This window comes from Melopsittacus undulatus, chromosome 2, assembly GCF_012275295.1.
Source record: "Melopsittacus undulatus isolate bMelUnd1 chromosome 2, bMelUnd1.mat.Z, whole genome shotgun sequence".
NCBI classification, from domain to species: domain Eukaryota; kingdom Metazoa; phylum Chordata; class Aves; order Psittaciformes; family Psittaculidae; genus Melopsittacus; species Melopsittacus undulatus.
The window spans coordinates 27,429,285-27,457,165 of NC_047528.1; the positions used below are offsets into that span (position 1 = coordinate 27,429,285).

Genomic DNA, 27,881 nt, shown 5'->3' on the forward strand with positions numbered 1-27,881 from the left:
TAATTTATGCCTTCTCTTTCTGTTGCTCCAGAATTTGCACAGCCAATTCAGCAGTGCCTTGCTGATGCCAGCTAAGGTCACTCAAGAGCACAGCAAGCAGGAACTTAGCAGGGAACATCTCTTTTTGCCCCAGACCTACTGCTGTGCTTTCCTTGCTTCATATTCCAGGGCAGAATTTCTTCAGCATCACTGACTCCCTCTCAGAGGGATCCATCCACACTTGATTCCTGGGTAGTGAACTTGATTTTTCTTTTCCCTTTTTTAAATCATAATTTCTTCTTTAAACAGCTTCCTCCTAATCTGACCAGCCCTGATACTTCCAGTGGTCTCTGCCCACTTGCTTTATGTTTCAGACTGATCAGTTCCCCTCCTGCTGCAAACCCCAGCTGCCTCCTGACCCTGTACACAGTCAGGAAAATAAGGAAATCTTGAGAAAAGCAGAAGGCATTTCCTGCTAACAACTTTGTGTAGCAAAAGAGCTCTCTTGGGAGGGCTAGTCTCCAATCTTCCCTTTCCTGGATCCTCCCCCAGCTCTGTCTCCTACTTGATCCACAGGTGTAGACGCAGAACTGTAAAGAGACAAAATTATAGAATCATAGAATAGTTAGGGTTGGAAAGGACCGTAAGATCATTCTGGCTCCAGGATTTATACCTGCAGGATATACTGTTTACCATTGTACAAGCAATGCATGTTTGCACTGGTGGAGTTCTGTGACAGAGCTTAAGGATTATTTTTAGTCCTGTAATATGACATGGAACAACAAAGAATGACTGCATCCTGTCCAAAAGAAGGAAAAATATTCCCCTTTTGTGAATTATAGAATCACAGACTGGTTTGAGTTGGAAGGGACCTTAAAGACCATTTAGTTGAACCCCCCTGCCATGGGCAGGGACACCTTCCACTGGAACATGTCGCTACAAGCCCTGTCCAGCCTGGCCCTGGAACACTGCGAGGGATGGGGCAGCCACAGCTTCTCTGGGCAACCTGTGCCAGCACCTCACCACTCTCATTGCAAGTAACTTCTTCCTTACATCTAGCCTGAATCTCCCCTGTTTAAGCTTTAACCCATTACCCCTTGTATTATGTCAATGCTAAGTTGTAACAGGCACTTATATACTGATTAAATATCTTTGAATGGAGACAAGCCTTTAAGTGAATGTGTCAGAAGACAGTTAACATAGTCTATAGGACGCAGCTGGTTTCCGACACTACCGATCTGCAGCAGAACCAGCACATACCCCACCACAGCCCTGCTCGGCTGTGTCCACGGAAGGAGGCCTGGGCCATTTGCTACCCCACCTCATTCTCTCCTCGCCCTCACGCCAGTGAAGATGTGGAGGCAGAAGGTGCCACTCGGCCTTACCGCCAAAGGGAGCGGTGGCCGTGCCCGCCGGCCTGCCCCTGCCGCGGACCCAGCTACCGATAGCAAAGGCAAGGTCCCAGGCCCCCTGAGCGCCCTCAGAGGGGTGCCTGGAAGGGGGGTGCCAGCTGAGGCAGGAGGCACCGCTCCGGTACCGGGAATGCAGAACCCAACCATCACCCACACCCCCCACAACGCGACCTGAGCCCGCCCCACACCCGCGGGGGTTGAGCGAAGACGTCACGTGGCCGCACCTACCGCGTCCAATAGGCGGTGAGAGGAGGGAGGAACTACTCATCGCGGGACACGTGACGGCGAGCGCGAACGGTCAAGCGGGAGGGGTCCCTCCAGAGGCTTTCCGTCACGTGACACGCCCCCCAACCGCCCCCGGCCCCCGCCCCTGCCCGTCCCGCCGCCGTCACGTGCGTGGTGCCGGCTCGCGAGCTGCGCGTCCAGTGCTGCTCGCTTTGCTCGCGCTGGGGCTGGCGCCGAACGGCCCTAACGGCCCTAACGGCCGGTAACACAGCGGCTGTGGCGGGGCCGCCTCAGGGGCAGCGGGGAGCCCGGCGGGGAATGCCGCAGGGGCCGGGTGAGAAGTGCGGGGCGCGGTAGCTCCCGTTAGGGCGCTGTGAGGGCCGCGGCTGGGCGGGCGCAGTAGGGAGCGGGGGGGGTGGGTCCCCCGTGAGGGGCGGCAAGGCCCCTGGTACCTGTCTGGAGGAGGAAAGGGTCCCTCTTACGTAAACAGGGCTTGGTTGGGGGTCATCATGCGAGGGACTTCGCGAAGCTTTCCTTCGGTCTGCCTGTGCCTTCTCCCACACGGCTGTCTGAAAGGCTCAGCCTTCCTGCTTGGCGTAGCTCACAAGATGTGCTCACAGTATGTTTTGGTTTGGGTTTTTTTCTTCGATTTCATGGTGTTTCAGTTTATCCTTCCCTTTGTTGTCTGCTTCCTGAAGGCTCAACATCTTTTCCCTCTCTCTGGGCTCGTGGAAAAACACGAATAGTTAGTGTTTCTTCAGCTATTAATACAATTCTTCTAAATTTAATATTGAATTAATATTTACGTTATAAAAGGACCATTCAGAGCTCTGATATACAAAGTTTAACTGACCTCTTTCGGAAAGTATGTTGTCATCTACTGATGAAAGATAAAATCGACTTGAATTGTTTAAACTAGAGATGGGCTTATGAGAAAAAATAAATGGAAATGTGTTTGAAACACAACGGTTTTTTTAGGAAAAACAGCGTTTGGAAGATGCAGTAATTCATTAGAGCCTTAGTGTGAATGTTTTCCTTTGAATGCTCTCCCTATGCATTGGATTGGAATATAGGTATTGCTTTAGAAGATGTCTTGTCCTGAGTGAATAGTTCAGTAAATTGCATTAATGGCTCAGCTTAAAAAAAAAATAAAGAAAAAGAAGGCACATTGTGATTGTAACTACAGTTCTGTTATGGTGTGTCGATGGTTGTTATCCTACTAAGGTTTTTTTCCTATGGCTAAAACAGTCTTATGTTCAGTAGTATTTATTTGCATAGTGTTTTTTGCTTACTTGTATGTCTTTCAGCTGGTTACTCAAAGCAAATAGGAGGTCTACTTGTCAGATCAGAAGGTTTTTCTTTCTCTTGCTTGCTCATAAAAGGCATCCAAAAATAAATCGTGCAGAGGTTTGAACACACAGATTTTGTCGTAGAAATCCTGCCTTATGTAAGGTCTAAGGAAAGTAAGTTGAGGCATGTGATTTCAGGGAGTGCAATATCCTTGTGTCGGCAGGGAGAAAACCTCAATAACATGACTTGGGTCACACATCTGATTAATGTCAGTAGTATGTATTATTTCCAAGTTCTTTCTCAATACTGAAATATGAGATTAAAACCCCAGACATAAACTGGAGAAAACATGGGGAAGATTAGTGTTACATCTAGGATTTTACTCTTTCTTGGTTGATGTGTACTTAAAAAGGTCAAGTGTGCCAGTCCTTTTGCGTTGACCTAAAGCCAGATATCCCAGCTTTTGTGTTTTCACTTCTGTTTATAATTCCTGTAGACAATTAGGAGAAATGAAGGCCTGACCCTACAGTTTCTTTCTGTACTGGAGAGAATCTGCCCAGCCAGAATAAACTGCAGTACTGGAGGGGCTGAGGAATGAGTGAGGCAAACAAACATGCAGTTGTGTTCAAATAGTCTTTACAAATTAGGGAATAATCTTTGAGGAGTTAACTATAGGGTTTTTTTGTTGCACTGACAATGGGTACTGTTTTTCTGGTAGGATATTGTGGTAGGCTATTGTTCTCTTCAGCATGGATTTGTTTAGCTGAATATAAACTATAAAACTTTATGTAAACTCATAACAAAACATTTTGTAACTACTGGTGGGTTTTCTAGTTTTGTGTTGTTTTTTTTTTTTCTTTAAGGCAGGGATGCATGTTTGCCTGAATGTATTGTTGAGAATCAGCCTGCACGCCCTTTCTTTAAAGGACAAACTAGTGAGAAGCTGAATGCATAGGAAGCAATTTCATACCAAATTTTTGAAGGGCTTATGTGTCTGAAACCATGTGTGTTTTTAAATCTGGAGCAGGTGTAGATTTATTTTCTTTCCCTAACCTTGTTGACTGCTCTGAGTTCAGTTTCTTTTTATCCCACTGTACAGCCAGTTCAGTTTCCTTCTCAACAAGTCATCCTTTCTTGCTTATTTTTAGCCTCACTGAAATTCAAACAATCATCTGTTTCTGTTCCTGTTTGTATACCGAGATTGTTGGATAATTTCAAGGATGTCAAAGTAGTTAGAAGAAGGATTGCTGATATAAGTGCCCTCTGCTGGTTAGCTCTGCAGTAGAAGTAAAGGTATATGGTGTATAGTTGTTTGTCACTGGATCATGCAGTAGAAATGAAAAGCCAGTTAGAGGCAGTGACATGCAGTATTTCTGAAAGCAGCTATCTACCAGAGCACCAAATTTAAGCTTATGAGTTTTATACTCTTAAGTCTTTCAACTGCAGTTAACTTAAAATCTAGATGTTGATGTGTGACAGGTATGCCTTAGAGTTGCTGTTGCTGTGTTGCATAGGATTGAGATCTAGTAAGAAACTAACTTTGCAGTGGCAGATGAGTTGCCATTAAAAGCCTTTTAAGGAAAATCTTTGAAATAACTTTGTAGAATTGTAGTAATAGTTGAAATTGGAAATACACAGTGCTGTTTTAGATAAATCAGTATTAAATAAGTCAGAATTTGTAAGGTGGTTCATCTGTGGATGGAGTTCATTGCTCATGTCTTCAAGCTGGAAATTCCTGTGTGCTTGAAAGCTTTTCTTCTATCTACGAGTGTTAATTTGTCTGACAAGATACCCAGTTGAGCTTTGAGGCATAAAGAATGCAGTGTGACTTGCACAGGTTTGAGAAGTACTTGGAAATGTTTTGTTGAAGAGAAGTGATTAACTCAGTCATACAATAGTGGAAAATAAGCCAAGTAGATTAAAGATCTAATGCAGAGATCATTAAGGGAAGCACATTTTAAACTGGTTACTTTAAGGGTAGAATATGTTCTCAGGATGCTTTAGAAGTTGTTAATTTGCTAGGACATTCACCATCAAAATAAGATTTTTGTCTTCGTATCTTAAAGTGACAGGATATGTTGAAAAGAGCTTTTGTGAAGAAAATAGCTTTTTGTAATGTCCAGTTTATGATAATCTTGCACATTGCTAATTGTATATTACACAAGGCAAAATAAATAGGGAAAGTCAGAAGAAACAATTACTTGGTCTGCGTAAATGAGCAAGTCAGCACTGTCTCCTTGTAACTGATTGATAGTGTCATGTTAAGAGATTTGCCAGAGCAAGGTAACAGATCTTGGCACCTGACGGCCTGAGTTTTTAACGTGACTAGAAATTAAGAAGGCTTAAGCGCATTCAGATCTGTTTAGCTGCATAGAATGTGCTGTGGTCTCGATATCGCATAGACTTTTAAAAGCTGTTCTACAAATATAATTAGTATGAATGTGCCATCTGGAGACTTCAGGTGTTTTCAAGACCTGCTACAAATGTAAAATGTAGAGTGAAGTCAGGCTCTTAGTGAGAGAAGTGCCTGTAGAGTAGAGCTAGGTTTGCTGGGGCAAGGTTACAAAATCTGATCTGGAGACAAGTCTGGGTTTTGTTTGTATTGGTTTATTTTTGCATACAAATTTCCAGTGTGACCCTAGTGTTTCTCAAAAGTCTTAAAAATATAACAAGCCCCCTCCTTCCACTAAACATCTGCACTGAAAGACGTGTACTTTGGGATTGACTGTTGGTTTTGAATAGCTTTCTGAAGCTGTGTCTTGGTTGTCAGCACAGTTTTGAAAATCATCAGAACCAAATGATTTATCTTTTTTTTTTAATGATTTACTGTAATTTGTCTCATGTCACTGACATTCTGTGGCATTCTCTATCTAGTGCTTTTAAGATCTCACAAAACTTGCTGATACTCTTGAATGTGGATCATAGGTTGGCAGTGGCAGAATCCCTTCAGGGTATGAGCAATGTTACAGTTTTTATGTGCAGGATTGAAGACCTACATAAGCTCCATGTTGACTGTCAGCTTTGTTCTTGACCTAGTGCAATTGTCCTAGGGAGACTGGGAAGATGGAGCATTGTGGAAGGATGGATTGTATAGTCTGTGTTCATTGACAAATAGTGTCTATACCCAGTTCATGTTTCCAGCTTTTAATGTTGTCAGCTTGTTTTTAACAGATTATGACAATTTTACTTGATCACTTCTCTCTGATGTGTTTCACTGCTTAATTGTGCAAACTTGTGAGTTTATCTCATGCTTTTGTGCTCTCACGAATAGTTTTTGATCATAATAAGAAATTTTGATTATGCAAGAGATGGCAAATTTGTGTCATTTGCTCAACAGCTGCTTTATTTTTATGTGCAGATTTGACATATCCATCATATACATAGCTTGCTTATATGGCATACATAAGTTGTAAGACTACAATAAAATTTGTGAGTGAAAATTCTATAAATAGGAATCCCAGCTGAAATGCTCTCTGAAAATTCCTTCAGAAGTCCCCTCTGCCACTGGGGGTGTCAGAAAGTTGGAAAGTTTGCTTGTAGAACAGCAGATGTTCAGTTGTACCAAATAAAATTTACTTATTTTGTTAAGAAAAGGGCTGTTCTTCCAGCGTCCTACCAGTGACTTGCTATTTGTCCACCTTCATATGTATATGAGTACATATTTCTTGCAGAACAGAATGTTATACTTTCAAAGCTGCAACACATGTGTTTTCTCCCATTTAAAGGAATTTATCTTATTGCCTGCTGATTGAAGTACAGAATACACTTTCTAATAAGTTTCTGTTTTTATTACAGCGATGTCATCTTACTTGTAAAAACATTATGACACACAGCAGCATCATGGTGGATGTAAGCAAGTGGCCAATATTTACCTTACTGTCACCTCAAGAAATAGCATCTATTCGGAAAGCGTGTGTGTTTGGTACATCAGCCAATGAAGCTATATATGTAACGCACAATGATGAGGTAAGGCTGTAATAAAATGGGACATGACACCTTACAATTAGTTGTCTTCATAGTCCACTGAATACTTGTAAATTAATAGCTTATCAAAAGCATTGTGTGAAATTTGTGTATTTCAAAATATGTTGGATGTAACTTTCAATTTCTTTTTTAGTCCTGTATGGGGACAATATAGATGGAGTATTTAGAAAACTTGCAAATGGCAAAGGCCAGGATGGATTGCGTGCACTTTTGAAGACAGTCAGAATTCAAAAGAAGTTGTTGTAGCTTGAAATTAAGTGCAAGCGCTCCAGGTATGAAGACATATAATTAGGTTATGGCTTGCTAAATAACAGTACAGCAGAAGATTATCTGTGGATTTTAATGATTCTGAAACAATGTGAGTTAGCATTGTGCTGCTGAAAGAGAACAAGCCAGATGTTCTGGGCTGTATTAATGGGAAGGTTTCTTGTAAGAATGGGTAGAGTAGGACTTTGTTTTTTTTCTGTAAGTCCTGTCAAAGCTGCCTGAATGGTGAGCCTCTCACAGTATACCTGTGGCTGCTCTTTGCAAACTGCTTTTAAAAGAAGGGTCTGTCTTCCACTTTCACAGTTTAATACTTCATATAGTACAGTTCCCACAAATGAGAGGCCTTCATGGATGTGAAGAATTTAAGTTCATCATTTAACTTCCAAAGTGTCCCCATGCTGACTCCTGAGCTTGTTAACTTCCATGAGTGAAGTCTCTAGCCCTCAAGAGTCCATAGTTTCATGAAGACCTGGATATTGCCACATCTGCCCATACCTGAGTATAAATCGCTTGAAATCAGTATTCCTCTGTTTTTTCAGGTATTTGTTTTTGGACTAAATTGCAGTAATTGTTTGGGAACTGGAGATAATCAGAGCACAATAGTACCAAAGAAATTAGAAGCCTTATGTGGAAAGAAGATTTCCAGTCTCAGTTATGGAAGTGGACCCCATGTTGTACTTTGCACTGAAGGTAGAAAATTAACATTTAGTATTGAAACATTAGTTGTGGATTTTAAGTTCCATTTGCATTTAACAAGAGTGGATTAAGGTATAATTGTATTAAGTTGTTAATTGGGTAATGCACACTAAGGGTTTCTTATTGTTCTTAAGTGGAGCTAAATGTACTCAGTAATAGGTAAAGCAAGTTTCCATTTCCATTATGTTGCAGCTATAAAGTTTTACTCGTATCATTTATGACATACTTGGTCTTATCTGTGCACTTCCATGTGTTTCCACAATAAACCTAGAGGTTTATTTTGTAATATATGTGTATAAAATAGTTGCATATGAAGTATATAATTTTTTAGTATACATATGATTTTTGCAATAGTTTTGCTCTTTGTTAATACCCTTTCACTTTTTTGTTGATGTTTTTAATTTCTTAGAATTCTGTCTATCTTAATTTCCTTGGAATTTTTGGTTTTTTTTTATCACAAACTTTCGTGTTTTTGCAGATGGTGAAGTATATGCTTGGGGACATAATGGTTACAGCCAACTTGGGAATGGCACAACTAATCAGGGCATTACTCCTGTTCAAGTCTGCACAAATCTGTTAGTAAAGAAAGTGGTGGAAGTAGCTTGTGGCTCTCATCATTCCATGGCTCTGTCATTTGATGGGGATGTAAGTTGAAACCTGTTCAAATCTCTTAATCTCCTTGATGTGAGTAGTGCAAGGGACCTTGCAGTCTGACATTTCTCTTTCTCTGTAGTGTAGTTACAACATCACCTTTTTTTCTACTGTCTTAAACTAGGGTGTCCTCTTCAGAGCAGACTTGCAAACAACTCAAAGAAACACCCACCCACAAACCCCAATAAAAAAACCCCGTCCAACCACAAAAAAAAAATGGGATAAAAGGTTAATAAACTATTGTGTCTTGCATATGTGGTATGTCTTACAGGGACAAGACCAGAAAGCTGTGTCACAGGTGAAATAATGGTTTGTAAAGTGCAAAATGTAGCACTGATTTACTTGCAGTTCTGTTATTTGAGGTATTATTGTGTTGTTTGTATTCACTGCTTACTGTTTAGTCTGTTTCTTGTGGTCTTCATGATTTCCACACTTCTACTGTGAAAGGCTGTTGCTCTACACACCTCTGAATACCTTTGTGTGTAGCTAATGGAAGAGCACTTGGCTTATAACCAAGTTTGCTTTATTATATTTGTTTACATGGCTTAAGGCTACATGTCATGGGAAACACATACAATTAGTTTCCAGTTAGTCAGATTTGAGCAATCTGTGCATATCTGATTTGAGCTGCATGTTACTGCGTGGAGGAAAGCTTCATTTCAGCTCTGCTTTAGCAAAAGAAGAGTTCTAATTTTAAAATCTTTCTAAAAATGAAAATGTACACTGCAGGTTTTTTTCATCCTGGTAATCTGAGCATGCCTCTATTATGGTTCAGTAGAGTCATAATGTAACAGTAATACAAAGTAGCAAATCAGTATTTGAGGATAGGAAAGATGCATTGGGTTAATTTAAGTGTTGTATTTGGAAGGAGAGTCTATTCTTAGGGAAGACCTTCATGTCATCACGTTTGACTTGGTTAAACCATAAAATCTGGTGTGTGTGCAGGAGGGAGAGGATGTTCATGCATTATTTAAACTAGTGGTGCCGGCTACTGTACTGTGATGGCCATGCTGTCTCTTGTAATAAGTGTCAGATGCTTGAAATGTCAGTGGAAGCAGGGAAGTTTCTTTGTGTTTACCATGGAGTTGGGATTTACAGCTTGCTTGCCATTGTGGCTAGTTAATGTGTGCTATAAAACTGTCTCTAGCGTACCTTGTGGTAGTTTAGTCTATTTGTGCTCTGAGGTTTAATCTCCACCAGAATTGATTATACAGAAAACAGTGAAATATGTTAAGTAGAGTTTTATTTATAGAAAGATTTGTTTGCAGAAGCCCTTGTGACTTGGTACATCTGAAGGGTCATTGAAGTTGTAAGTATTCATGGAAATACTTGGCATAAAGTGCTGGTTTTGGCTGGGATTGAATTATTTTTTTTATTATAGAATCACAGAATGGTTAGGGTTGGAAAGGACCTTGAGATCATTTAGTTCCAACTCCTCTGCCATGGGCAGGGACACCTCACCCTAGGCTGTGTCACCCAAGGCTCTGTCCAGCCTGGCCTTGAACACTGCCAGGGATGGAGCATTTACCTCTTCTTTGGGCAACCTGTTCCAGTGTCTCACTACCCTCACAGTAAAGAATGTCTTCCTTATGCTTCCTTCTTCATAGTAACTGTTATGGGGACAGTTCACTCACTATGTTCTCTGTCTTGTAATCTGATATGTTTAATACAGAAATATGTTCCTTTGTTTTTCTGTTGTAGTCAGATACTCCAGTTCTGTAGCAAGAAGCTGAAAAAAGTCCTATGTTCATATTTGCTAGATCAATTGTATTGCTGTTTATAATTTTCAGCTGTTGAAATTTAATTTTAAGCATTTTAGCTTGTTCACTAGGATAGTTTACTCTGTCTGATAATGACTACAGTAAGATTATAATTTATTACTATCATTACTATTATTACGGCTTAAACTGCATTTTTTGTTTGTTTTTATGGGCAGCTGTATGCTTGGGGCTATAATAACTGTGGTCAAGTTGGATCTGGATCTACAGCAAACCAGCCAACTCCTCGTAGAGTTTCAAACTGTTTACAGGGTAAAGTGGTAGTTGGCATTGCTTGTGGTCAGACCTCCTCCATGGCTGTAGTAAACAATGGCGAGGTAAGCAGTGCTGTGTTCTCATGGTCTCTGTTACCTGAACTTACAAGGTTAACCTCTGAACATGGAGAGATGCTGACATGGAGTGCTGAAGTTACGTAGTTGTATTGATAGAGTTATGTTGATAACTTCTGTGAGATAAATTTAAGGAAAATTCTGCTATTAACTGGAAATACTGTCTTCAACAGATTCTTTAACAGATGTCTTAATTACATTAATTTTTGAAAGTGTGCAGAGTTAAATAGTTAATCTTTCTGCAAGAATACACTGATTTATCCCAGTTCTTAAACATATGGCTTGATTGCCAGCAATAAAACTGAACCCAGCATTTGTACATTGCCCTAGTATTGTGCAACTGTTCTGTTTCACTGAGGTTTATGGTGCTATCTTGCTACTAGGTATGAACTGTAACCTCAATTTTACTATGTTTCATCAAACTCAGAGTGTAGCATTTCTTTGTAGCTGAACTGACTGTAAAAATGCCTGGGGTTGAGATAAGCTTTCATTGTACATATTTTTGTCTTGATATATCCACTGTAACAAAACTAAAGAAAAAAACAGAGCCAGGCTGGGAACTTCAGTTTAAACTAATCTGGTAGATAACCAGCTGATCAGAGTAACTAATTTCTTTTTTTATTTAAAAAAGAAAGTAATAATGAGAAAGGAAGGTGTAAAAGTCAACTGAAATGTTGATGCTATGGGAGAGATTTTTGTGTATTGTAAATTTATTGCAAAATTTCTAGTGCTTCAATGACAGATACATTTTAAAGGCAGGATGGAAAAGTTGAATGCAGTCAGTCGTAGTGTATTTAATGTCTTTCAGCCTTCTCGATACTGCTCTTGAAATAGTGTACAGGTTTTTTTTTCCTAAGATGTACTTTTCTGATTTGCGTTTGATACTAAGTCTTAAATGTTCTGTACTGCTGCTGAGGAGTGGCTTTGTTTAATTTTTTCATTTTCCTTTTGCAATCAGGTGTATGGCTGGGGTTACAATGGTAATGGTCAGCTAGGTCTTGGAAACAATGGCAATCAACTAACACCATGCAGAGTGGCAGCGTTACATGGTGTGTGTGTACTCCAGGTATGTCTAATTTGGGAATGAAAATGCATTCATGTTACTAGCATCTGCTAAAACGATATCTTTGGAAACATACACCTGCTTCTAGATCTCACAGTTCACATACTGATTTTTTTTATCTCCTATAAATTTTTTAGGCTTATGAAAAGTGGAAGTAAGCTGTAAAGTACTTGCTTTTGTAAGTGTTCTGAATGATTTAAAGTTAGCTAGTGTAACTATGACTAAAGTGTGCTATGGATACAAATTGCATTTTTGTTATAAACCTGAATGAAATGCACTAAGCAAAGACAAGAAAAGAAGGGGAGCAAGGTGTTCAGTTTATATTCTACATGAATAGTCTAATTAGTCCTTCAGAAGTGAGAGGGAAAAGGAAAATGAGTTGTGGTGTGGGTTTGGTTGGTTGTTGGTGGGTTGTTTTTGTTTTCCCCAGCTAAAGAATGAAACTAAAATTTGGGGCTTCCTGGGGTTTTAGTAAGGTTCTGTGTAGCCTCGTGTGATAACTTGGGTTGAACGGTTCTTGGCTGTTGACCTGCAGCTCTCATAGTTTGTACTGTATTCAAAATGCCAAATTCTTAAAGTATTTCAGAGTTACAAGACATGATGACACAGTTCACTGTTTGTGTGATGATTCTGCAACTGAATGCAAGTAAAAGCTAGGGAGACTTTGCAAAAGTGTGGTAAATAATTTAGGAGTAACCAATGAACATTAATGAATTTGGGACTTTTCTGGTATTTACAGTTAATGTATTTTATTAGCTTTAAATACCAAGAAATAATGCATTGTAGTGCGAAATGAAGAATGCCTGAGAAATTTAACATCAGCTAGACTAAGGCAGTGTGTGCTATAATTGTGTTTCTCATCTCTGTTTTTTTTAGTAGTAATGCTTATATATTTACTTACAGATTGCCTGTGGCTATGCGCACACACTAGCACTAACAGATGAGGGCTTGCTCTATGCCTGGGGAGCTAACACTTATGGGCAGCTGGGAACTGGCAATAAAAGTAACCAGCTAAGCCCGGTGCAGATCATGATGGAAAAAGAAAGGTAATCTTGCTGATGCTGTTTCAGGATTGATAAATCTGAGCATGTGTTATGCAGTCTCTAGCACTTGAAGCATACTAGTGTAGGGCATGGTGGATTGTTTTTCTATGGCAAATGTTAAAAGCATAGGAAAGAATGGTAATTTGCTGTTTGCTATGGACTGAATGCTTTTTACTATCTGTAATGATTATTGAAAGTAAACATGCTTTGTATTTACCTCATACTGAAAGATAATGAATGACTGTTAGGCTATTCTAAATATGGTTGCTTTGGTTAAAAAGTATGCAGTTATGAAATCAACAAACTAAGCTTTGAAGCTGTATTGAGGCCTATGTTTAACAAATAAAAAGGGGGGGGGGGGTAGAAGGGGCCTTTGTAGGAAGTGACATGAGGAAAAAACAGTTTTCTGAAAGACAAACCATGTAAACAGAACTCAATTTGCAGGTTTGCTAGAGCCAAGGACTGATAACAATACTTCTATCAGTGGTACCAGTTAGTAGTTTATAGTTTCTTAGTTTCCTAGACTCACAAAAGAATTGCCCTTACCCTTGTACCCCTTCTTCCAGCACCCTTGTCATCTTCATATTTAGGATGGCTTTTGTTCACTACAAGCTTGGACCTTGGTCCCATTCTCTGGGCCCATGTGTATACCTATAGATTAATGTACCTCAGTTTGGAAACCTCTTAATCCATAAATTCCTTAACCTGTAAATCTCTTAACTTGTAATCTCTACTTAACTAAAAGCATTTGTGGTTGGTTTTTGTCCTGTGTCTGAACTGTCTTTCTGGGAAGTCATTCCCATTTTTCCTGTTTCTCGCACTTAATGTTAAATTAAAAGCTGCACAGAACTGAGATTATTTAAGAGCTTAGAAAGGCGTGGAGGTGGGAAAGAATAAAGGAACCGTTGCAATAGAAACCACTGAGGTTAGGCTGGCTTGTCTGTGAAGGAACTGACGCTAGCATAGCAAAATGAAATCTTATTTTAAAAAGCACTGAAACAGAAATACGTGTGTTTGCAAATAGATCACCTCTGTTTTCTTGGCAGTTTATTTCTTGAGTCAGGGGAACTGTTGCATTTAGTATTGTGTATGTGAACTCAAGCATGGAACTGTAATAAAGCTGGCATTTGTTCAGTGACTAAAGGAGAGAGAAAATATGAAATTTCTGCTTGGCATCTAAGGGTGATGTAAGTCACTTGAACTTACTCATCTTGCTTGATGCAGCTCCCTTGGAAACAGTGCTGTAAGTGGGTGAGCTGTCATTTCCCATGAAGCATGTTACTGCTGCTTCTCCTGGTCTTTTCATTTATAGAACTCTTTTGTCATTTATATGTAATGCTGGTGACAGTTCCTTAGGAAGTGGCATATGATGCTGTCTTGAAGAATATTGCACATATAGCTTGTAAAGAACTTTTAGACTTTATTTTGTGTTAGCTTGGAGGAGCAGCTATGAAGGTCAGCTTCCTGAATCCTGATGTGAAGTGTTTGCTTAGCATGTTATCCTGTACACGTACTATGTATGTGTTACAATACATGTTCTACTATACTTTTTAAGTATAGCATATTTTTCCCTGGAAATAAGAATCTGTTCTGCTAAGGGAAGAAAGTTTGGGAAGGAAGTAGTTTAGGTGGACAGTTAAGATGGGAAGTTGTCCCTGAAATAATTGCTTTATGATGTCTCTTGCAGAGATGCTGAAATACCATAATGTTGTTCTGAAGTTGATAATGGTTTAAAATAACCCCCTAGTCTTTTATCCGCTAGAAATAACTGATACATGCACTGAAAGTCATTGGAGATTCTTCCTGTGTTTTATCTTGAAAAAAATTTTGCACTTAAAATGTGGGCTTTGTGCTAAAAAACCTTTTCACCTAAAAGCTAACTCTCCATGTTATTGTTCTGTAAAGGAACAAACATTTTGATACGTACATCCTTAGATTGCTTGGAAAGACATTTATTTGTCCCAGTTGATCTGTTTCTGGCACAAAAGCATTTTTAGCATGGAATAAAACCAGGAAAGCATAGCTTTTATTTTGAACTAATGCTGGAGCTTCCCCTGTTTTTTGCTTATCGTGTAAACAGAGACACTGGAAACATCCTTGCAGTCCTTTTTAATGGAAGTGTGGTTCTTCTCAGTTCTTGTAATGTTTCAGATGGCAAGGTAGGGATTGCCTGAGCAGTGGGAGAGCAGAATAGATAAGTGTGCATCAGCAGCTCTACTATTTTAAGGAACTATGTGAGGTGGGTGAAAATACTATATAGACTTCATTTGAAAAACAACCCTAGCTCTCAAGAATGTGAAGTGTGCGTGTGTTCACCTCTCCTCAAATGAAGCACTGTCTGTGTTCCCTGCTGAACTTCAGTGTTGAGGAAAGGAAACTAACAGCAAAATAAGGAGGCAGAAATACAAGCAGTAGGTCACACCTCTGTCTAAACAAGAAAAGGGGGGGAGGGGTTAAAAAGAGGGAGGTAGAAGGGTTTCTTAAGAAGCATTTATTGAAAAATACTGGAGAACTTAATGTGAGATGATTTTTACATCTGTTTGAGAGAGGTTCTGAAAAGTGTTCCGTAAACATCTTAGTACTAAAACTGTTCTGCTTATTCTGGAACTGGAAGTTTCATAAGCTCCATAAGCATTTCTTTTTGAGAAAAAGTGATGTGCGTTGATTTTAAAGGGGAAACCAGAACTTCGGGGGTTTTTTGTCTCTTTCCCATCTTTATGGAAGGAGGAATATAAGATGATGAGAATGACATCATTGAAGCAATACATGAGTATAGTAAAATCTACACGCAATCTGAAAATGTCATTGCAGTTTTAAAATACCTATTCAAACAGTATCACATTCATGCAGGGCAAAGAAAGATGTACAGGAATGTAGATGCATAGTTTGGTTGGCTGCTATTTTGGTGAGGTATTTGGAAAGTCACTTGATTCTGTACCTGTAAATATCTTACAAGGGTTCTTCTGTTCACAGGGTTGTGGAGATTGCTGCCTGCCACTCTGCTCACACATCCGCTGCCAAGACCCAGAGTGGCCAAGTGTACATGTGGGGCCAGTGCCGTGGGCAGTCTGTGATCCTTCCACACCTCACGCACTTCGCCTGCACTGATGACGTGTTTGCTTGCTTTGCTACCCCGGCCGTTATGTGGCGTCTTCTATCAGTAGGTGAGAATAAGCTCTAACATGGCAGCCAGTGCACTAATCTCTTTGTAGTGATTAGTACAGGATACCACTCCTGTTTTAAAGAAAACTGGCAATATAAACTGGCAATATGAAGGAGTGAATTTCTCTCTTATGTTTCATGTTAGGAAAGTAAAGTAACAGAATGCCAGGTTTTAATTTTTTTGAGATGATTTCTCTCAACTTGATTTAGTTAGACTTTTATTCAGAGACAGGCAGATTTATAAATAATAGTCCCTCTAAAACTAGACCCTAATAGTTTCCTCTGTTGGAACTCTCTTTTTATGCTACCTTGGATTGCACTTCGGGATTCAGTGTCTATGAACAGCAAATAAAGCCCAATCCTTTCTTCTTGATTATCTTTGATTCACATCCTGCTAATTCTTTTTTGACCCCAAATATGCTTTAAAGTGCTCAGCTTGCTCTTCTACTTCCTTGAAAACATGAAGTCTTCATGCTCAAAACATTAGGATGTTTTCATTTTAGACCTGCTGCTTCAGTTCTTAACATCATTTAGGAGATCTAATCTGATTTCATATTGACAACAGATCCTAATTTTGTTAGTTCCTGTACAAAATTGTTTTTGTGGACAGATCACATTCTGAGTGATCTTTTGCAGTCTCAGTCTTTAACCTTGCATGTGATTTGTTCTGACCCTGGTTCTCTACCTTTTCTAACTTTTCATTTAGCCATGTTATCACATTCATAGAGGTCCAGATAACAGCATCTCATCTATAGAGAAAAACTGAGTAGTTTTACTAGAGAGAAAAGATTAGCTTGGAGTGATTTGCTTCTGGGTAAATACAAGTCTTGTTTTATTGTGCTCTCACTTTCTCCATTTTCTAATCCTCTCTGATAGGTGTTAGCCTTGTCCTCTGTTGAGGTCTGATTCTTGTCAGATCTGTTGCCTGTTGCTGATAGTGAAGACTGTTTAAATGAATGAATCTCCCCATTTTCACTACCCTTCAAGTTCTTGGTTTTTATGAACTGTTCCCAGGCTGAGTATAACAACATGTTTTAAGTTTTGTATCTGCTTTTTAACTCCTCTCAGCTGTTGGGAGTTATTCCCTTCTTATTTTGATAATCCTACTTATTGAATAGTTAAACCAAAAGTATTAATTGTGGGCATATTTTTAATCTCCATCTTCCCCACCTTTTTATTCATACAAGTTAAAAAAACCTTTTTCTTTCTATGTTTGGGTTTTTTTGTTAGTGAGAGCTAACTCTGCATCAGGGTTATTGTTCTACTTCCAGTTATGATTGCTCTGCCAAAAAAATGAATCAGTCACTCAGGATTGGCTGTGGTGAAATACAAATCTGCAGCCTTTTTTTTGAGGAATGAACTTAAGGTATTTGGAGTACAAGTTGAACTGCTGCGTAGCTTAAGCTAAGCTGATGACCTAGGAAGAAAAATCACATGAGCAAATGGAGGGGGATTGGAGCATGGTTTAGTTAGCCCTGGTGAGCTGCAGGTTGTATGGGTGATCTGTGTAAATTGTAGGAGCGTGTGGTCTTTGTGGCACAAACATGACTTGTCTGTTACAGCAGTTTGTTACAGCAGTATTCCTTTTAAAATGCCAACTAATTCAGCTGTCCCAGATGATGAAAGGTAATTTGTGGATTGTATATGGATGAATAATCTGCAGTCCTGTGGGACACAGGAGGTAGACCACATCCCATTACAGTGGAAATCCACTTACTTTTCTTTTCCATACTTTGCTTCTTAGAGGCTATGTGTTTTGAAACACACTTTTAAGATGCATCAGTGTAAGCTTCAAATAGTGGCTTAAATTAGTTTTTCTAGAACTTCAGAGATCTTGTTTTACCACAAGTCTGAGCCAGCTTGTGCTGCTACTCTTGTATGATTTCTAGAGACATAAAATGGGACCTCTGTGGGACCAGTGCCATGGGCCTTAATATAAAGGACTGTCAAAGAGCTGTGAGCTTTAATCCACTTCCAGAATTGCCAAAGTCCTATGTCCTTGGTTGTGCCAAGAACACAGTATCTACTGTCACTCTTCCTCAGCAGCACTGCTGTTAGATTTTGTGTTGTCATAATTGACTAAGAAACTGAGTATAATGGTGTCAGTGATAATTCATGCTCCTGAGCCTTGGCAAAGACCTTGACAGACAACCTGCAGACTATATCCAGTCTGCCATCACAAACAAGTGGCAACTGCTAACACATTTTCTTACTGTTTAGGCTCAGATCACACCATGACAATGCAGCTGAAGTACTGTACACTGTGTCTCAAGTTGCGGGTGATGCTGTAGACTCCCATTAAGAGCAGTGTGCAGCTGCAGAGATAGTTTGCAGGTTGTGGAGCTGAGCTGACTATACGAGCAATAGCAGTGAGCTGTGAGGAGGCAGGCAACCTCATGAGTGGTGCCCAGGAAGAGAAAGTTCTGCAGGTGCTTTTCCCAGTGTTCTGCTACCTCTATGCAATGAGCTGGAACGGGAACTGCTGACCCCTGCTGCCTGTAGCTGGTGTGGAGCAGTCCTTGCCAACAGTAAATGGTATTGGATTAATTCATTCCTCCTATTTCACCACTTAAGCCAGTGGAGCTCTAATACTGACCTGTTTTCCTTAACATGCTCTTAGTTGAGCTTCTAGCATTAGTTAGTGATGTGTATGTTCTAAGATGCTTAACATGTTTTTGTTTTAAAATTGTTTCTGTAGAGCATGAGGACTTTTTAACAGTAGCAGAGTCTCTGAAGAAAGAGTTTGACAGCCCAGAAACCTCAGACCTAAAGTTCCGTGTGGATGGAAAGTACATCCATGTCCACAAAGCTGTTCTGAAAATCAGGTAGTGGTCATGTTTCACAGCTCTTGATTATTCTGTATAAACTCTTAGTACCACATCTAAGGTGGGGGGAAGTAAAGGGTAGGAAAGGACTCCTAAACCTGCAATATATAGTATCTATGTATTCATAATCACTTTAAATGAAGTGATTGTGAAAAGAGTTGGATCAAAACTCTTGTCTTAAAATGGTCCATAGTCAATTTTCACTAACCCCATCTGTTCCCAGGATAACGAATTCTGTTAAGTTGGTCTGATTGCAAGGAGTACATAGACATTTCTGTATCATAGATCAAGTAAGAGTTTTATCTTGATGCATAATAATGCCCACAGTATTAGGAACCAAAATGTGGACCACTGGCTGTGATGGAGTATAGTAAAATACTTGTGAATATTGCAGAGTGCCCCAAATATGTATTTCAGGGGGACTGTAATGTAACATTCATGTGTTCATATAATAGTGTTCCAGATTATGTCTTTGTCTCTTAGGTGTGAACACTTCAGAACCATGTTCCAGTCATACTGGAATGAGGATATGAAGGAAGTGATAGAAATAGACCAGTTTTCTTATCCTGTGTATCGTGCCTTTCTTGAGTACTTGTATACAGACAGTGTGGACCTTCCGCCTGAAGATGCAATAGGTATTGCTTATGGTCCAATTACGTTAGAAAGCAGCATCCAGAAAAACTGAGGCAGGGAATGCAGTATATATATATATATATATATATATATATATATATTAATACAAGCTTCTGGTCTGGCCTATAATGCATTTTACTGGTGATTAATTAACCTGTCTTAAAAATACTGTTGTAGCAAATGTACCATGGCAAAACTGCTGCATTTTTAGAAATAATCTATGAGCATTTTTTTTCAAGTCTGGGAGATAAACTGTTTGGGTTAAAATAAATGTTACTAAATCGAGTCAGTTATTGTTCAGGATATCAAAGAATCTCAGTAGATCTAACATAGAGGAAACTTGGACAGCAGAGCAAAGATCAAGCCATAATTCAGGCACAGATTTTTGTGATGGTAGATTTTTGCTCATGTTGTGCTGCTTGTTCTGTGACATTTCCTCTCTTACAAGCAGTTAGGTATGCAAAGCAGTAGAACAGCTTGTGTATTTGGAGAGACTAACAGGATTATGGCATGAGGCAATAAAAGGCCTTTCTTCTTGTGTAACGGTAAAATTCATTTTCCTGAGTAGTGACCCACTTGCAAAAAGCATCTTACAGAGCCATAGAACACTGCACACAGAGTGCAGATGCAGTCTGTACCCCGGGAGCATAAGCTGCTGTTCAAAGAGCAGAAATCATTACAACGGACTAATGTACAATGGTGTTTTAATTGCAGGGCTTTTGGATTTGGCTACTTCGTACTGTGAAAATAGACTGAAAAAACTGTGTCAGCATATTATCAAGAGAGGAATTACTGTGGAAAATGCGTTTTCATTGCTCTCTGCTGCTGTCAGATATGATGCAGAGGTAAACTTCTAAACTTCAGTCTCTTAAATAGGTGGCTGCTTTCTGACTTAAACTATGGAGAAAAGCTGCCAGTTATTTTTTCACGTAAGCTTGCTCCTTTACTATCAAATAATACTGTTTCCCATTGTCAGAATTTGAGAACATTGAACTTAAAAAAGCCCTTTATTTGCCATGAGAGATGTATCTTCCTCCACCCCCATAAACCAGTACTGGGAAGGTGTACTAGTACACAGATAGCTAAAGATGACTGAAATTCCAGGCTGAGACTCATTATCTAGAAATGTTTGCATTGCATAATTTCATGGTAAAAGGTTATGATGCTGTGCTAAACTTCCTGAATTACTGTTTGGGGGGAGATGAACTGACAAAAAATTTCGGAAACACTAACTCTGAAACTCTGAAACAGGGGAGAGGCTTAAATACAAAACAAAACCACTAACATTGAGAAAAGCAGTCTTGTAAGCCTGAAGTTACTAAGGCATAAGGTTATGTGTTGTGTGTGTTGTCATATGGTGGTGGGTTTGGGGACTGAGTGCATTTAGGTTTCTTTCTTTTTGTTGGCGTCTTTTGTTTTAGGTACAGTTAAATACACTTTCAGTCTTCAAAGTATGACAAAATGGCAGGATAAGAATTGCTTTGTGGGCCTTTGTGGCCTAACATTTGATAAATGTTGAGGTCAGAGAACAAGTGTGTGAAAAGGGGGGAAGGCTAGAGGAACTTCTCTATTGCACCATATCTGACTTTACTACATTGCTAACATGCTGCTTTGTGGACTAACCAGGATGTATTCCTGGTCTTGCTGTGGCTATTTGTGTTCAACGTAGTATCTGTACATCATGTTTACAACTTTGGTTGGCTTGCTACTTATGCTTATAAAGCAGTTTTGGTACTCAGTATATCTGCTCATTGCTTTTTCTTGTACTTAATATCCAGTGATTGGCATGTAGGTGCCCCAACTTATTTCAGAGCCTTGTTGTGTGTTGCTTTTTTGATACACCTTACCTAAAGGGCTATGTTAGTGTCTGAATTGTGGCTTCAGCTCTACTGTGAATAACAATTTCTTTGGTGTGACTTCATGGAAAATATGAAAATTTCCATATTTTAGCCTCAAAAGATTGTTTGCAGGATGGGTGTTCAGTGTGTGATTGACTCTGCTTTTAAAGTGTAGAAGAAATACAGTTACTGTGCCTTGGCTGTATCTCACTAGCAAAATGAAGTTAGAACCATAGGCTTAAATGGTACATCAAGGAGAGAATGGGTGACACCTAGGGTTTGTTTTTTACACAAAAAGTGGTTTTTACACGCCATAATGCTGGATGGGAGCTTGAAATTGCTTGGGTGATGTAGTGCATTCAAGGAACTGCATCTGGAAGACAACAGTTAAAAGAAGCTGCTTTGCTAATTTGAAATACCTCTATGACACAAAACTCTCCTGTACTTTCTTTTGGTGACTGACTGAGTTGAAGTGGCTAGAATTAGGTCAGATGTGGCTGCTTGTGGTAGCTCTTAAAATAATCCTTGGATGTACCTCATGCCTTTATTCACTTAAGCCTATATTTCAAGGACAATTTGTTGGGAGTGCATCCATCTGCGAATGAAATTCAGCCTTTTTTTTTCAATACAGAACTTTTAAATATTCCAAAATCACTACTTTTACAATGTGTTCATTGTATGCTTTTGTTGCATTGACTTGGAATATGATTTTTTTTAAAAATAAAGCAGTGCAAAATATTGTAATGTGTATGATGTAATTTTGTTACAAATGCTAGTTCATTCTGTTCTTTCAAACCAGGAAACCCATCGTGTTCAGTTCTAATAAGCTTGTCTTTTTTCGTTGCACAGATGCCACACAAGCCAAGATCTGCAGCTTCAGCATGCCTGGTTTTAGGCCAGGATATATTTTTATATTGTTGTTGTGTCAAGAACTCTCACTGGCACACAGTTGCTGTAGCGTTCAGTATTGTGAATATTTATCAGTGGCTTTAAGAACTCTGCAAATGTATTATGCCTTACTGCAGCACCCCAGGTGTTGAGCAGCTGAGGAAGGGAGTGTTCTCACATGTCAAGTACTAGTTCTACAAACTTAAAACACAATAGAGAAATCAGAACAGGGTGGGGAGTTGCTATTTTGTAATCCTCCTTATAACAAGAGTCTGTTTCTAAGGCACAGGCCTTCTGCCTAAACTTAGCTTTAAAACTGTCCAGTCAGTGTATGCTTGCAGTGATCCTGGGGACATGCAACTTCAAGCCCTTAATTAAGCCCTTAACTAAGCAAGAAGCCAAGCAACCTTACAGATAGATTTCAGTTTGTTAAGGCACAAAAGAGCTGAATTTTCTAAAGCCACAGTCTTGGTTATATATCATCACGCTGAGGTCTCCTCTTTGTACTGTGTTTTAGTAAATGTGAGTGCAGGTGAAACTCATGAAGTGGGGAAACTTTTAAAATACATATTGCTCATAGCAGCTGATTTTTGTGACTGCTGCTACATCGTGAGAACAAGTCATGGCTACTGTGCTCTTTGTAACCGTGATATGTGGGTAGAATTATTATTTTCTGTTGCATTTACATAGTGATAGGGGGGAAAACATTGGGAGCCACTGGGTTAATGTGTTTGACTTATCTGTAAAAATAACGCATATACAGGCATTTGTGCCTGAATGTCATTTTCTGTGCTGGAGAAAGCAAAGATAATAAGATTCTTTTCTTCTTTTTTTCTGTTTAGGACTTAGAGGAATTCTGCTTTAAGTTTTGTGTCAATCATTTGACAGAAGTGACACAAACCACAGCATTTTGGCAAATGGATGGTCCTCTGCTAAAGGAATTCATTGCTAAAGCCAGTAAATGTGGAGCCTTTAAGAACTGAAATGAGGCTGTTAAGTTATGGGTGTTTGCAGGGATTTTCTGCAGTTATAACAGGATGTTGTAACTGTACAGGTAAGAGTGTTGTGTAGTCTCTTATATCAGAAGACATAAAAGGCCACAGTGGAAACAAGTTTTCCATGGTCAAGAGTGAACTGTTATAAAATGTCAAGCAAAATATTCACTTGCATTTAGCAAACCTGGATAGTGGAACCAGTTCCAAGATTTCAGCTGGAGAGGATGCACGGTGGTGTGCAGAAGCTACCAGCCAGTGTTGAGGATGCCTCTTTAGCCTGGGAAATCAGAGTTCTAGCACTGCCTCTCAAGACTTTTCGATTTCTTTGGGGGATGGAGAATAGTCTGACTGTCACTTAAATAATTAACTCCCCAGGATTATAGAGAAGCAAATGGCATGGAAATCTTGTACTGCATATGCATGATTGTGAATGACTTTGCCATTTGCTGTGTGTAATTAACCAAGCATCTGGTGCTTAGAAAAGTGTGCACAAATAATCCATCTGCAAAGCCTAGGCGAGTGACTTTGAAGAAAGGGGTAACTAGCAAATCTAAGCAGAAGTCAGTCTCTGTATTTGAGTATACCTTAATATAAACTGCAATGTATACTTCACATAATCTGTGCAAGCAATATTTATAATGGCTAATGGAAAAAATTTCCTCTTGAGTGACTCCAGATTGCATCAGTTCCCTTGCAGGGGAAGGGATACACTGTTCTGAAAGTGGGGGTTTGCATTTAAGTGTTGTCTAAATGTAAACTACATGTAATAAAATTAACTTTTTTTATACCTGTTCACTAGTGAACTTCTTTGGCCTTGGAAGAAACTGGTAAGCTTTTTGTGTTACCTGCAACATAGAAGTTACATTACCTGAAAGAAGTTAGCCCAACCCCACAGCCTAGGTATGACTGAAGTTGACCAGTTTCACTGTGCTTGACAAATACGTGTAATCTCGACTTCAGAAAAGGGTAGCTTTATTTGTAGACACCAGTGCTGACGCACTATGGCTCTTCCATATGTGACTTTAACCTTACAGCATATATGTATGGACACAGCCTCCTATTTTTACTGAATACTTCCAAGGTGGTGCATCTGCACAAACTAGAGAGTAAAGCAGAAGACCTGGAACGCCAGAGTTGAAGTTCAGGTTAACTGCAGGTCTAGGTCTGGGGTTGTGACCTTGCAGAGCCTAGAATTTTGTGTGGTTGAGAGAGGCCAGGGAGCTTCTACAGCATGATGCTGGAGTTCAGCCTAGGACAGGCTGACAGAATGCTTCAAAATGTGTCAGAAATGTTTCTAATAAACAACTTGTTTTGGATTGCAAACTCCAGGCTAAAGGTTGAGCTTGGCAGGGGGTGGAACACAAGAGTCCAGGACTTGTCCTCTAAGCTGCTCTAAAGCTCATCAGTAAATAGTGAAAAAGTGCTCATGTGACCTTTTAAGTCTTTCCCTAAAAAAAATTTATCTTTGCCCCCCAATAGCAGATAAATCCAAGCTCCATGTGTCATGGTTTAAGCCTAGCCATAAATCACAACCATGCAATCTCTCGCTCCCCCTGTCTTGTCCATCCGTCCCTGTCTGTCCCCCCTGCCCAGCTCCCAGAGGGATGGGGAGGAGAATTGAAAGAATGTAACTCCCACGGGTTAGATAAGAGCAGTCCAGTAACTAAGGTATAACACAAACCACTACTGCTACCACCAAGAATAATAATAAGGGGAAAACAAGGGAAGAGAATACAACTGCTCACACCCACCAACTGATACCCAGCCCAACCAAGCAGTGATCTAATCCTTCTGGGTAACTGCCCCCAGTTTATATACTGGGCATGACATGCTGTGGTATGGAGTACCTCTTCGGCTAGTTTGGGTCAGGTGTCCTGTCTTGGCTTCCTCCTGCCTTCCCCTCCTCTGTGGCAGAGCATGAGACTCAGAAAGTCCTTGGTCAGACTAAACATTACTGAGCAGCAACTAAAAACATTGGTGTTATCAGCACTGTTCCCAGGCTGAAAGTCAAAACCACAGCACTGCACCAGCTAGTAAGGAGAAAAATGACTGCTGCTGCTGAACCCAGGACCCCATGTTATAAGACTGTCATAAGTGGGAGTTGCTTGGTGAAAGCAGGTTGTATTTCTAGCCCTGCACAGCCAGCAGGCCTGACTGTATAAGCAAGCAAAAATACTGGTATTTTATTCTGTGGGGGCCATGGCTCATAGTTCTCTTCAGGAGCTCATGTTGTGAAAGTTGTTACTTTCCATCACCACCTTCATATGGAACAGGACTTTTTACCAGTCATGGAGAGAGTACAAGCGTTTAACAACCAACAGATCATTCTGGATCTGCAACTGAGAGGCAAGGTGCTGCTGAACCATGGTGTGAAAGCACACCCCTTCCTCTGGTGTGTTCTGTGGGGCAAGGGAGTATGACTAAACACACAGCTTCCTTATAAACATCTTATTTTGTTAACTTACCCTTGTGTAGCTAAACAATGCTTTTTTGTATTCAAAACATTTTTTTTAAAGACAACACAGATGGAAGTCATATCCTTTCTTACTAGTGAAAGGAAAACACAATTTGTTCTTTGACCCATTTTACATAGAGTATGATGCCCAACTGTTTTGGGTCTGCTTGCAAACACTGTTACAGCAGAACAAGTTATACATTGAGCAGTCAATCAAGAATCATTGAATTAAAAAATCCAAACTCCTGTTTATAATTCAGAAGGCTTCTGTAAGTGCAAGTTCTGCTAATTTTATCTTCTTTGGAAAGCCAAAGCAGCAACATGATCCTTAAACCATCACTGTCCTGCAGACAGTGAAGCAGCTACAGCACAATCAGAAGAGGGCTCCCACAGCTGAAGTGACTTTAACAAGTGCTCTGTGGCAGCTGGTGGTCCCTTGTCTGAAAGGCAACAGAAGTCTTCATTGGAAGGTTTACTGAGCTTTAGAAAAAGCTAACATTTGGTGTGTAATGCTCATTGCTCCAGGGGAAAATTTAAAGAAAGGGACAACTTAAAATTATTGCAACACTGAGGTATAAAAATTAGTAGAACACCCACTTCTTGCCTGTATCCCTATCTTGGGGTAGGGGTGAGGGCCAGAGGGAATTACTCAAGACACTGACCAGACAGGCTCTATGGTTTCTACCATTAGAAAATCCTAAATATTGACACCACTACAGACAGACTCAAGGGTTATTCAGACATTGTACTAGATGTACTGGCAGTGTTCTCTTGGGTAAGAAGGTCGACTTCTTTCAAGTCCTGCAGTAGTTCAATCTTAGTATCCAGTTTTTTTCTGCTTTCCAGAAGTTCCTGGATTTTTTCCTCTGTTCCTATTACAAAAAAGAGAGTGATAAAAGCTTTTATTTGTATGTAACTATTAGTAATTCAAAATACATGTTATATATGCATTAGCATTCAAAGTCTTAGTCTAACTGCCTTTCTGCAGCAGAGGCTGTAGTCTAACACTCCCTATGCTGGGTCTCTTCATGAAAGGACTAGCTGAAGTATTGGTATGTCAGAAGAAAACACAGAGCAGGAGAGTCACCACTTTGTCACCCGTATATTGTAAGTTCACTGATTCATTTTAAGAGCTCTTCTTGGATCAGTTTTGGAATCAACCTTGATGGGTGTTTCCATTTTTGACTTTCAAATTAAAAGTAGGCTGACAGTATCAGAAAACAAGATTTTGAAGTACAGGAAAAACTGCACCACTCGTGTAGCAGGGAACTGGCGAGGGGCGACTTTTATACACAAGAATCACATGGCTGTGTGTATGTAGGTGCCAATATCAAGAATTTCTCCTGTAAGCTGAGAAAAGGATGAAATAATTGATGCAGCTGTGACAGAACCAAATGTGATCCACAGTTGCGTCATACAAGAAGTTCTGAGCAGAGATGTGTTAATGCCCTCAGATGATGCACTGGTGGAACTCTGTCTCCAATAACTGCAACACCCATTGCTCCTGTTTCCAGAAGGGGAATTTAAGTGTGAGAACAGGAGGCAAGACAGGAGCCTGGCTTTTTCAGTCAAGTGAAAGTGAAACCGCAAACATCACCAAACATCACCTTCATGCACTGAACCTCAGCTAATTAAAGCCCATTTCCCTTTACACAGAGATAAATTAAAGCAGAAGTTAGAAGAAGGCTGCTGTCAGAGGGAAACAGAGTAAGAGATTTGACTTGCCTATCTCAGAAACAGTTTTAACCTTCGTGCTTACAACAGCTGAGAGCAGAATCCACAACCCCATATTCCCTTCCACTCTGGTGATCCTGAGCAACTGCTCCTGCCCTTGTTTTCACTTCACCCCGACCACTCCATCAAAACTGCCATCAGGTCCACATCAGTTCTGCTCAAAGCGTTTAACACTCTGAACTGTGTTTAACACAACTGTGGAGGAGGAAGGGTAATAACCTGCAGATGCCAGATGCGTGAGCACCCTGCAAGAGAGGGAGGTCTTTGAGAGCTGTGGAACTGTGACTTGCCTCCCCCTTCAGGTCAGCCAGCCAGCTCTAGTGCTGCTTCTAAAGATTCAGGTACCAGTGGCTTTTTTTCAGTTGTTTAGAGAATGTTGGAAAAAAGTTCCTTGGAATTTTCAGTTTCAATGGTCATCAAAATGCTCAGACAAGCAGCCTCAGTGCCAAACCCCCGAGCAGCTGCTGCTGCTCCGACAGCTGCGCTCACGTACCTGAATGAATATTTGTCAGTATATTTTCAAACAGTCCACAGTCAAAGAGTGATATTACTGTCTCTTCATACTCTAGGGAAAGAGAGAATCTGATTTAGTATTATCAAGTAAAGGTTTACAGAACCCTCACGCTAATGCAGA

At 40.0% G+C, this 27,881-nt stretch overlaps 2 protein-coding genes across 4 annotated transcripts in view; one reads left to right on the plus strand and one right to left on the minus strand.

The window, feature by feature from the left end:
- The first annotated feature begins 1,798 nt into the window (after positions 1-1,798).
- On the plus strand, positions 1,799-23,843 carry RCBTB1 (RCC1 and BTB domain containing protein 1). 3 transcript variants are annotated; one of them, XM_005147656.4, is made up of 12 exons: positions 1,799-1,950; positions 6,702-6,872; positions 7,697-7,847; positions 8,332-8,498; positions 10,441-10,599; positions 11,570-11,677; positions 12,578-12,720; positions 15,691-15,881; positions 18,578-18,704; positions 19,188-19,339; positions 20,052-20,182; positions 22,906-23,843. In XM_005147656.4, exons 2-12 carry the CDS (start codon positions 6,729-6,731, stop codon positions 23,044-23,046), a joined length of 1,614 nt encoding a protein of 537 aa, XP_005147713.1. In that variant the 5' UTR covers positions 1,799-1,950; positions 6,702-6,728; the 3' UTR covers positions 23,047-23,843. The 3 variants fall into 3 exon arrangements, 2 of the variants coding, with proteins under 2 accessions (XP_005147713.1, XP_030903577.1); XM_031047717.2 differs by lacking the exon at positions 1,799-1,950 and adding an exon at positions 2,196-2,235; XR_004080372.2 differs by lacking the exon at positions 19,188-19,339 and having other exon boundaries at positions 22,906-23,038.
- A 1,652-nt stretch (positions 23,844-25,495) lies between these two features.
- Positions 25,496-27,881, minus strand: part of LOC101869268 (SET domain bifurcated histone lysine methyltransferase 2) — a 47,327-nt gene continuing 44,941 nt past the window's right edge. Inside the window, exons 20-21 of the mRNA XM_005147658.3 lie at positions 27,741-27,812; positions 25,496-26,385 (exon numbers count right to left, since the gene is read on the minus strand). Coding sequence (XP_005147715.3) covers positions 26,246-26,385; positions 27,741-27,812 — 212 coding nt within the window. The 3' untranslated portion in view covers positions 25,496-26,245. The remainder of the gene's footprint in view (positions 26,386-27,740; positions 27,813-27,881) is intronic.

Coding starts and splice junctions, on each gene's coding strand:
- RCBTB1 (XM_005147656.4), top strand. CDS start 6,729: ATGACACACAGCAGCATCATGGTGGATGTAAGCAAGTGGCCAATATTT. Junction 7,848..8,331: donor TGTTGTACTTTGCACTGAAG/GTAGAAAATTAA, acceptor GTGTTTTTGCAG/ATGGTGAAGTATATGCTTGG. Junction 12,721..15,690: donor ATCATGATGGAAAAAGAAAG/GTAATCTTGCTG, acceptor TTCTGTTCACAG/GGTTGTGGAGATTGCTGCCT.